The sequence below is a fragment of the Barbus barbus genome, assembly GCF_936440315.1.
Source record: "Barbus barbus genome assembly, chromosome: 33".
NCBI lineage: Eukaryota > Metazoa > Chordata > Actinopteri > Cypriniformes > Cyprinidae > Barbus > Barbus barbus.
Window position 1 is genome coordinate 7,327,900 of NC_136761.1, and position 11,658 is coordinate 7,339,557.

An 11,658-nucleotide genomic window follows, 5' to 3' on the forward strand; every position below is an offset into this window, starting at 1 on the left:
GGACTCTGTTTTAATAATTTTAATAAATTATATTTACAAAACTTTAATATTTTTTAAATACTTTAAACGTTAACATTTTCTACTTAATATTTTACAACAATATAGCCATATGGAATGTTTTAGAATTTTATTCTGGATTTATTAAAATTCATAAAAATGTATAGAATTGTGTAATTAATTTTGATGAATTAATATAAATGTCTTATTATTATTATTGCCTTGAGAAGAACATTCTACCATGCAATAGTAATATATTTCTGTCACAATTTCTTCAAATGAAACAACGCTGTAATCTGATTTCAAAATTTGAAATATTTTCTCAAATCCAATCAAAATTGAACCCCATAAGACTTGAGGCTGAAAAAGTCAGCTATTCCTATAGCAACACATTGATAGAGCTGTGCTGATGGAGACCTCGTGTGGTGACCTTGAGTAACAACAGAGATCTCAGTGTCATTTCAGTACAAACTGAGATTCTTTATCAGGAGAAATGTGATCACTGAGACCTTTGTTAATACATTTTAAAATGACACATGCAGGGCATAAATTTGACATTATAAAAATCCCTATGACGCCTGGTTTATTTAGCTGGATTTTCTTGTATATTTGATTCACAACGCAGGTAATTTTGTCCCTCATATTTTGTTTCCATGTACTTATGATGGTCAAATTTACATTGAAGTTAACAGGGAGCATTGTCCATTATGATTTTGTGCCAGACCTCATGGATTCAAATTTGGATAAAAATCGATAAAGATGTGAAAATCGTGACAGAAGTTCCCTATCAGTCGGTCACTCCGAGTCACGTCGGTGACCGACGAATTGGGATCTCGCTTAGAGAGACCAATCCCCTACGAGAGTATCTAAACGAGCCAATGCACATTGGCATGCGATTATTGCATCCAGCTGCCGCTAATCACAGCGTGAGTATAAGTAGGCAGCGGGTGCAGCGCATATTCAGCTTTTCGCTTCGGAGCCGAGCGGTTACATTGTTCTGCTCCTGACCTCTGCTGACGAGTGAATTCAACGAGTTAAGCACGCTCTTTGGGAGACTCTCGTGCTGGCGGTACGGCGCTTCAGCCGCGGTGGTTCTTCCTGTGTCGAGTGGATTGCACACATCAGGCTGCACTACCCCCTGATTGTGTTGCAAGTGGCCATCTCCCCTGTGCGCTTCAGCACACTGAAAGAGTGATTTCTCTAAAAGAGCATTCACGGGTGCGTCTTTTTAAAGACGACGTTGCATCTGGCAAACTCGACGTTGCGTCTTTGTAAAGACGAGTTGGGTCTTGCTTCAGACAACGTGTCACCCGTGCGTTTCTGGATGCGGTCGTTACCTGGTGCCGGGTGATGGTCATGATCACTGCCTCACATGCCTGGGCAGTAAGCATGCTGAGGTGGCGTTCGTGGATGAGGCATCTTCTCATGGTGGGAAGATGATCATCTTGGAGTTGTGGGCCAGGCTCCGATACCTCGACAAAGGGACGGAGCTCTGTTGCCCCTGCCTTGATTTGGCTCTCGTTCTGGCTGCAGACAGACGGGGACCATTTCAGGCGGTGGCATGGTGGCAAACCCTCCAGGGAACCAACCCTTGAGGGACCATTGCCTCTCTTGCGCTCCAAAACCAGTTGAGCTGTCAGTGGAGCGTGCTGGGCCCTCTACAAGGGGAGCACCAGCAGTTACCCTGGCGCTCCTCCCGATGACCGGATGTCAACCGCTGCATCGGAGGGGAGCCGGAGCTTTCTGGGGAAGAAGATTCGGCTGTGCTGCTGCTCCGGCAGTAGCAGAGCCTGAGTCGGATCCAGAAATCACGGCTATGCTTTCCCGGGCCACTGAGAGGGTAGGGCTCGAGCGGAGATCCCACCATGTCCTGAGCCCTCGAGGTTGGACAACTGGTTTCTCGGGGTAGTTTGCGCTGGTTCTCAGCGCCCTGCCCCAGTGCCTCTCTCCCGGAGGTGCATGGGGAGCTTACCAGGTCGTGGACGGCACCTTTTACTGCCAGAAACCGCCCTGCTAGCTCCTCCCCCTCACCACCCTCGGTGGTGGCGCAGCTAGGGGGTATACGGGGGTCCCCCCGGTGGAGCGGTCGGTTGCGATGCAGTTGTGTCCTAATACCGTCTCCACTCGGCGGGGCGAACCGTGCCTCCCCTTCCGGGCCTGTAGGTACTCGTCTGGTCTGTCCGGCGGTGCTTATATGGCCTGTGGGGAAGCTGCCTCCACCTTTCGCTACGGCGTTACTGCAGGGTCCTCAGGCTAAAAGCACTGAGGACATGCACGGGGGTGGTTACGGTCCGGAAGCTCTGAGAGCTTGTACCTCGGTCCTCGGTCACACTTGTGGTCCAGGACGTTCACCCCTGGCTGTGTCTGGTCGACATGGGGACACCGACAAAGTATCGGTTCCTCAAGGGCCCTGTGTCCCAGACTGGCCTCTTCGGCGACGCAGTCGAGAACATGGCCCAGCAGTTCTCGGCTGCTCACGAGCAGGCTGAGGTGATCCAACACCTCCTGCCCCGGCGGGCAGCTGCTGCCTCCACCCGTCCGCCGGCTGCAGCGCCCCAGCCTGCTTGTCGCCGAGGGCGGCCCCTGCGTCCGTCCCTGCTCCCGCACCGCATCCGCAGCAGCTTCCAGAGGCGGTGCCGTTGAGCTGGGCGTAGGCAGGCCGCCCCGCCCGTCCTGGCCCCCGTCAAACCTGGCGGTGAGCGGAAGAGCAAGAGGCGCAGGACGGGCGACCCAGAGAGAGAGAGGACTGCTTTGGGAGGTGGCGTATGCGCCTCCCCCTCCCCCGGAGGAGGGCCGGGTGGAGATTCTTCTATTTCAAAAATCTCGACAAGAAGCGGTTGTCTCTGCCTCTGGGTCCCAAGAGGGTATGGAGAGTCACGGACGGACCAACTCCGGACCGCGCTCATCCTCCTCTTCGCCAGCTGGCAGCAGTGGGCGGTTCGAGAGCGTCATCAAAGGCCCTACTCACGCACCCTCTGCCAACCTCGGAACCAGGTAAGCGTGCACCGCACACCCAGACCCCTTGGTCCGCCACGGGCCGTGTTCCTGTGTTCCACCTCGCTGCCCCACCGCGGGTACGTCGGTGGTCCCGCTGGTCCGCTTGTACGGTGTCTGGGTGCCTGCGTCTACCCAGCCCGTCTTGCTGGCTCCAGGGGACCATCTGACTCGGCTATGCGGTTCAGTTTCCTCCCAGTTCAGGGGCATCCACCTCACAGCAGTGAAGGCAGCTGATGCTCGTGTCTCATGTGGAGAGATCGCTGTCCTACTGGCGGAGGACGCGATGGAGCCGGTCCCTCCAGCCGATATGAAGACAGGGCTTGCAACCCTTACTTCATTGTGCCCAAGAAAGCGGTGGATTACGACCAATCTTGGATCTGCGTGTCTGGAACTGGGCCCTTCACAGGCTTTCGTTCAAGACGCTCACGCAGAAACGCATCTTTGGGTGCATCCGTCCCCGAGATTGGTTTGCAGCGGTCGACCTGAAGGACGTGTACTTCCATGTGTCGATTCCTTCCGCGCCACAGCCCATTCCTGCGGTTTGCGTCGAAGGACGGGCATATCAGTACAAGGTCCTGCCCTTCGGGCTGTCCCTGTTACCCCGTGTCTTCACGAAAGTTGCGGAGGCAGCCCTTGTTCCCATGAGAGAACAGAGCGTTCGCGTTTTCAACTACCTCAACGACTGGCCCATACTGGCTCAGTCTCAGGACCAGTTGTGCGAACACAGGGATTTGGTGTTCGCACAACTGGTCTTTTCTCGGTATGGAGTTGGATTCGGTCAGCCAGACAGCACGCCTCACGCAGGAACGTGCTCTGTCGATGTTGAACTGCCTGAGTAGGTTCAAGAGCAGGTCAGCGGTCCCACTGAAACAATTTCAGAGGCTACTGGGGCATATGGCAGCTCCAGCGGCAGTCACGCCTCTGGGGCTGCTTCATATGAGACCGCTTCAACACTGGCTCCATGGCCGAGTCCTGAGGTGGGCGTGGCAGCGCGGCACTCACCGGGTCCAAGTTACACCGGCCTGCCGCCGAACCCTCACCCCGTGGTCAGACCTCTCGTTTCTGCGGGTAGGAGTGCCCCTGGAACAGGTCTCCAGGCTTGCTGTGATTTCCACAGATGCCTCCACCACCGGCTGGGGCGCCACGTTCAACGGGCTTGCAGGGTCGGGGGTTTGGACGGGCCTCCTACTGCACTGGCACATCAATTGCCTAGAGTTGCTAGCAGTACGTCTGGCCTTGATCCGTCTAAGAAGGCGCTTACGAGGCAAGCACATACTCGTCCGCACGGACAACACTGCGACCGTTGTGTACATCAACCGACAAGGTGGTCTGCGCTCCAGTCGCATGTCGCAACTCGCCCGCCACCTCCTCCTCTGGAGTCAGAAGCATCTGAGGTCGCTTCGTGCCATTCATATTCCGGGCTTGCTCAACCGGGCAGCCGACGAGCTGTCACGAGCTGCGCTCCCCGGAGAATGGAGACTCCATCCCCAGACGGTCCAGCTCACCTGGCCGCGGGGCCTTCGCAAGTATGCGTCTCCCCCAGTGAGCCTTCTCGCAAAAACAGATACTATGCAAGATCAGGGGGGACGAGCAGCAGGTCCTGCTCGTGGCGCCGTACTGGCCCACTCGGACTTGGTTCTCAGAACTGATGATCCTCGTGACAGCCCCTCCCTGACAGATTCCTCTGAGGAAGGATCTACTGACTCAGAGACGGGGCACCTTTTGGCACCCGCGTCCAGACCTAAGAAGCTGGAAACTTCATGTCTGGTTCCTGGACGGGACGCGGAGGTTCTAGGTGACCTACCCCAAGGGGTAGTTGACACCATCACTTCGGCTGGAGCGCCGTCCACGAGACAGGCCTACGCCTTGAAATGGAACCTGTTCGTCGAGTGGTGTTCTTCTCACCGAGAAGACCCCCGAAAGTGCCCGATCAGAGTCATGCTTTCCTTTTTGCAGCAGGGGTTGGAGCGAAGGCTGTCTCCCTCCACCCTTAAAGTCTATGTGGCTGCGATTGCTGCCAACCATGACCCCGTGGAAGGGAAGTCGGTGGGTAAGCATGACTTGGTCATCAGGTTCCTTAGGGGGGCAAGAAGGTTAAATCCTCCACGGCCCCCCTCTATACCCTCTTGGGACCTGTCTCTAGTGCTGAAAGCACTACAGCAGGCCCCATTGAGCCTTTGCAGTCAGTTGAGCTGCAGTTTCTTTCAATGAAGACTCTGCTCCTGCTTGCATTGGCCTCCATCAAGAGGGTAGGGGACCTGCACGCATTTTCGGTCGATGATTCGTGCCTAGAGTTTGGGCCGGCTGACTCCCAGGTAATCCTGAGGCCCCGGCCTGGCTACGTGCCCAAGGTTCCCACTACTCCCTTCAGGGACCAGGTGGTGAGCCTGCAAGCGCTGCCCTCGGAGGAGGCAGACCCAGCCCTTGCTTTGCTTTTTCCCGTCCGAGCGCTGAGATGCTACGTTGACAGAACACAAAGCTTCAGGACCTCAGACCAGCTCTTTGTCTGTCACGGAGGCCGGCAGAAGGGGAAGGCCGTCTCCAAGCAGAGGATGGCCCACTGGATAGTGGACGCCATCACCCTGGCTTATCAGGTACAGGGTGTGCCCTGCCCGTTCAGGTTGAGAGCTTACTCTACTAGAGCTGTTGCATCCTCCTGGGCATTAGCTCGTGGCACTTCGCTGGCAGATATTTGTAGAGCTGCGGGCTGGGCGACCCCTAACACGTTCGCTAGGTTCTATAGCCTTCGTGTGGAACCGGTTTCCTCCTGTGTTCTCACCTCAAATGGGTAGAAGCACTGAGAGGTTCCGTTTTCGGGTCGGCTTGCTAAAACTGCTCCAGAGAGTCCGTACTGTAGACCCTGTCGAGTTCCTCCATCCCCTCGGCAGTCAGATGTGGTGGAGCATCTGACGCTAGGCCCTCACTCGTTGAATCCATGAGAACCGGTAGAGGGCTGGGTTCCATATGAAAGGCCTTAGTGGACCCCATATGTGTATAGTCCACGGTATAGCCTGAGAGCCGTGTTTCCCCGGCAGGTCTTCTGCCAAATTCCATGAGGTACAAATTCCTCTAATTTCCATATGCGCCTAAAGGTTGATCATATGCGTAATTGCTCCGGACCTCCTTTGGGAAGGGCGAGCTTCCGCAGCGTCCGGTTCCAACTGGAACGGGTGCGCTTTTTCCCAGTGTTATCCAGTCTTACTGAGTGGGTAGTGCCATGACAACAGTAGCTGGTCTTCTGTGCTAGCCCTGACCTGCGCCAAAAAATAGGGGCACAGGAGGCTTCCACAGGACACTGGAAGGGGCAGTATCCGTGGCCCTTTGGTAGGGATCCCAATTCGTCGGTCACCGACGTGACTCGGAGTGACCGACTGATAGGGAACGTCTCGGTTACGTATGTAACCCTCGTTCCCTGAAGAAGGGAACGGAGACGTCACGTCCCGTCGCCACGGCTGCTGTACCACCGCTGAGCGGCCGGGTCACCGGCTCGGCTCCTCAGCGAAAACCTGAATATGCGCTGCACCCGCTGCCTACTTATACTCACGCTGTGATTAGCGGCAGCTGGATGCAATAATCGCATGCCAATGTGCATTGGCTCGTTTAGATACTCTCGTAGGGGATTGGTCTCTCTAAGCGAGATCCCAATTCGTTGGTCACCAACGTGACGTCTCCGTTCCCTTCTTCAGGGAACGAGGGTTACATACGTAACCGAGACGTTTTCTTTAGTAGATTTCAGCAATGGTTTTTATTCTCAGTCTCACCACAGCCATTTTTTCCCTGTGGCCACACAATAACAGAAAAACTCATTTATGTACTAGTTATTTTTGTAACTTGGTTTGTGCAAGACGCTAAACCTCAAACTGCATTGGCATATGATCTCAACTTCCCTTTCTCTCACAGAAACTGCAGTAGGTGTATTAATATATTGTGAGTACACAGATGAGTGAGTGTCAGTCGGGCTCTTCTGTCAGAGAAACAAGTGACTGTGTGACTGAAGCAGCATCACACTCTTCTGCTGGGATCGGGCTCTTCTGGAAACTGGACTTTGGAGAAATGATGCTGATATTTGGACTGATGCTGCTTCTGCAAACTGCTGCATGTGAGTCACTTTCACATCAAACTCATGCTGCTGATGAATCTCTCAAATATGAAAAAAGTCAGTCTGCAGTGATGTAGTACTATTGTTTTCAGTTTTAAGTTTTGTTTCGTGTTTTAATAGCATTTTAATAGTGTAGAGTTAGTGGAGTAATTAATTTGTGAGATGTAAGAGTTTAAGTCACAGTAATGGAGTACAGCGTTACAGACTCATAAAGTCAAAATTTGAAGTTTGTGGCTTGACTGGTTTCAGTTCATTAGTTAATTATGTGACAAGGAGTCTAAATTCATCACCCCCTCCTTCATCTGAATAAACTCTTCTGAGAAATCTCTCTTTGTAAAGTATAACAGTATAAACATATTACTTTACCTCGCAAACTTAGTTCACATTTTATTAAAAGTGGTTCAGATACTTTTCCTCTGTTACTTACTTTCTTACAGCTCCCTGTCTTTCCTCTTTCACTCCTTCAAATCCACTGTTCTTCTGTCTTTCTTTATAAACACATTTATCTGTGTGTGTGTGTGTTTTGTTCTTCAGGTCTGGATGGGTTCTGCAGGTTTAATCACTCTGATCCCTGTTACGCAGCTCTGGGGCACAAACTCAATCTGCTGAACGCTAGTAAATATGACATGAAGATACAAAAGAGAATAAACTACAACAAAACAACTGATCCAGTTTGTAGAGTAAAGAATGGCAAGATGAGAGAGACTGAATGTGAACTTTATAGTAACAGACCTGAAGTTACAGTCATTAATGGGACTCTGATAATAAACAGTGTGATCAGAGCAGATTCAGGGAATTACACAGTAACTCTCGTTCACTCAGACGGCACAGAAACATCTACAGATCTTCAAGTGAATGTTGAAGGTACAGAAACTCTCTCATCAGAATCATTACAATCTCATGTTCTCCAAAGACCTCACTCTCTCAAATGAATCAGCTGAACAGCTGTGAAGGTTTTTATTCCTGCAGCTCATTATTGAATATCTAAAATGTGTGCATCAAAATGCATGTTGCTTACTGTACACTATACTGTTGTCACATGACTAATCTACTGTACGCTGAATGTTTAATTAAGTCCAGCTTTCACCTCAGCAATGCATTATGTTTAGAAATGTCTTGACATTGGCTCAGTTGAGAAAGAGTTGTGTGACTGTCACGTGTCCCTCCCTCCAGCTCCTATTGGCTCAGTGGAAGTGTTAACCTGCTGCTCCTCCAGTGGGGCGATGAGGGTGTCCTGCTCCTCTGAGGGGGATCAGATCCTCTACAACTGGACTCTGAATGGAGGTCCACTGATGGATGGACACTCCAGCATTGATCTGAATGAGGGAACTGATGGAAACATCAGCTGCAGTGTGAAGAACCACGTCAGCCACGGACAGAAGACTGTTAGCATCAAACCCTGTCCTGGTGAGCTTCTAATACATGAATGTCTGCATATTTATAAAAACAGCAACAAGAGTGATGAAGATGAGCGAATCTCACAAAACCTGTCAAGAACATGTGCAAGTCACATTTCACCACGAAATCCCCTTATGACAGAATGCAATATTTCTGATGCGTATTTTAATGAACTGTGATGGTTTTATCTCCTTTAGAACTCTTTACATTTTAGTTGTTTTTCTTACGTTATTATTATTATTTTTTTAATTAAATGAGACTAGATTTAGTCCAGTTTAAGTTAAATATTTTTGTCTTTGTTTGTTGTGTATATGTATTTTATTTATTTACTTACTTTTTCTATTTTTCAGTTGATAAATTATGAACAGACAAACAAACATTTCACCCCCAAATCAAAAGAAATTATATTTTGCATGAAGAAAATTAGGACTATTTTACAACCCGTTCGTTTTATTTGCATTTACTTTTTTTATGAGAATTAAAAGCACTCCTGCTTCCTAAATGGTCTTTACTGTAATGTTCTAGATTTATTTTGTAATTGCAATTATTTATAGTGATTTAAAAAAATTGAAAAAATTTATTTTCAATCTATGCAATTGCATATGATACATTTCTCTCAGGTATTTTATGATGATAATACTATGATTTTAATTGCCATAATTTAAAGATGGAAAACAAATACAACCATTACAGCATACAGTATACTTTACAATTTTATAATATAATTATTTTCCACATATTATAGTAATTATAATTTCTAGATATTTTTTCCTTCCCATTAATATATTGAGAATGTATAATTTTGTTTTTTTCCCTTTTTAAAATTTTTGTCATATGTCAAAAATGATATTTGAGGTGTAAATGGTTTAGGAGTGCAAAATGGTTTAATGCCCCTAAAAACCTTCAGTGAAACATGAATACAAAATATTAGACAGGTTTCAGGAGATTTAAACAAATCAATTCTCTTAATTGGCCATGTAATACTTCAAAATGATAAATTATGTAATTTTTATTAAGGAGAAAACAGGTGATTCTGCAATGATGTTTTGTTACAGGACTAACTACTGCATCTGTGACCTCAACAGTGACAAAGGATTCAGAATATGGTACGAGTTTCTCATCAGCTGATATGAATCTCACCCATAGAGCGGGTTAATACATGAATGTCCATAAAAAAACACATCAACAACAATAACGCAAAACAGTCAGTTCTCCTAATTGGGCTCTTTGGTGAATTGTGTTGATGTGGTTCAGAGAGAGAAAGCAGGCTATTCTGCGCTGATGTTTTATTACTGAACCAACTGCATCTGTGACTCTAGTTTGTCCTCTGCAGTGACCAATAGCACACAGACATCAGAATGTGACACGGGTTTAACTAAACACACTTCTAGAAACAGGAAGGATGGGTTGTGAGTTCTGTCTGATTGTTGTTTTCAGTGTCTTCAGCGTCTGTGTTTGTGCGGGTCTGGTGTTTTCAGTTCATGGTTCTGTTGGGTTGGTACGAGGTTTTCACATCTACATGAGACACATGTCAGGTGAGAGACATTTATTATCATCTTTATGGATTTGACATGCAAATATTAAGAGTGGGAAGGTGATGATAATGTGATGCTTTTAGGAAAGATCATAAACTGAGAACGAGAACATTTAGAGAAGGACATGAACACACGGCAGAATATGCATGAGACCAGCAGCAGATCATCACAGCTATGAGAAATGATTCTTAATGTCACAGATTCTCACATGAATCCAGCTTCCACCTGTCAACAGCAGGAGATCCTACAGAATAAACCAGGAGATGTTTGCTACAGGTTTAGCTCTTCTTTAATTAGATTTTTTAGTAGCAGTTTTGATGCTTATTTATTCATTTGTCTTTATGCTTTGCGTGAACTAGCAGTATTTTATACCATTACTGTTTTACTTTATTCTGTTGGTTTTAGCTGATTTCTTTTATATACAGTGTCTCTTTATGTTTTATCTGTGTGAAGCTCTTCACCCGTGTCTCAGTTTTGGGGTGTCTGGTGTTTTCTGAATTTTGTTTGCATGTGCAGTTTTTTTAACCTGTTTATAACCACATACGTGCATTTTTCTTCACAAAATCTTTGTGTCATTATAGAAAACTGATAAACATGTCGTTCTGTAAGAATCGTAAATGGAGTCAATGCTGTATTTGTTATGCTTTTTGAGATCAATTAAAATAAAAACAACTTTAACAAAAAATAAGTCACCAGCTCATTCATATTGTTATATAGTTAATATTAACATAAAGCACACATCAGTGAATTAGACGTAAAACAACGACATATAAAAAAATAAAACTATACAAATTAATTTAATTTTAGGACATGGGTTCAGAACTCGTGTGTCCTCCTCTGGATATCGCTAATAACAAAGAGAGAGAGTTTGTCTTTGAAAGTCAATCATTAGGCCTAAATCATAGATTTGTAGTACTGTTTTAATAGCTGTTTATAATGTTTATTTGCAATAATTTGTAGATTTGCTTTTTGTCACACTAAACTGTTTGAAACATAAAATTGCATGTTACGTGCTTCGTAGTTTGTTTACTGATGAATCTGTAAACAGGGGTCCAGACATTTCTTCTGTTTATGAACGTGAGCTTGGTAAACGTTGTATTTTCTGCCAAATCCAGCCTGACAGCTGAAAATATAGATTTTTTTATAGAATCTTGATAAAGCAAGAATGTGAATTTGATGTTTTAATGTAGGCCTAATCTTTCATTTATTCATGCAATAATGAATAGTCTGATAATTATTCGGTAATTACTGATTAATAATTTGTTTATTTAACTAAAATCATCTGTAATGTAGCTTATAAATAAGTTAAAGTTTATTTTAAAGCATGATGTTTTGAATGAATGGAAGCAGAGCTCGGTGGAGTGCAGCTGTAGTTGTCTCCTCCTGCAGGTGTCGCTGTGAGCAGCTCTGAGCAGAAATGGCAAACATATGAGTCTCAGCTCCAGTAAACAGAAAAGTGAGTCCAGAATCCTCTCTTCGTTCACACTGGATCTGAGTCAAACGCTACGAACACCATCACACACTCAATGCGAGGAAGATATTACAAACAGCCTGCTGTAACACTCACATCTAGACCAGATTCTGGTTTGCTCTCAATAAAAATCAGTAAAGATACTGTTTTATTTGATTTGC

The 11,658-nt window shown here is 46.8% G+C and overlaps 1 protein-coding gene across 1 annotated transcript; it reads left to right on the plus strand.

Moving 5' to 3' along the window:
• Nucleotides 1–6,933: 6,933 nt before the first annotated feature.
• LOC306852913 (uncharacterized protein) lies at nucleotides 6,934–10,685 on the plus strand (the record flags this gene model as incomplete). The annotated part of the gene is made up of 6 exons (XM_079390031.1): nucleotides 6,934–7,093; nucleotides 7,628–7,957; nucleotides 8,267–8,500; nucleotides 9,547–9,597; nucleotides 9,929–10,026; nucleotides 10,110–10,685. The coding sequence occupies 5 exons, from the start codon at nucleotides 6,934–6,936 to the stop codon at nucleotides 10,012–10,014; spliced, it is 861 nt and encodes a 286-aa protein (XP_079246157.1). The 3' UTR covers nucleotides 10,015–10,026; nucleotides 10,110–10,685.
• Between the last annotated feature and the right edge of the window lie 973 nt (nucleotides 10,686–11,658).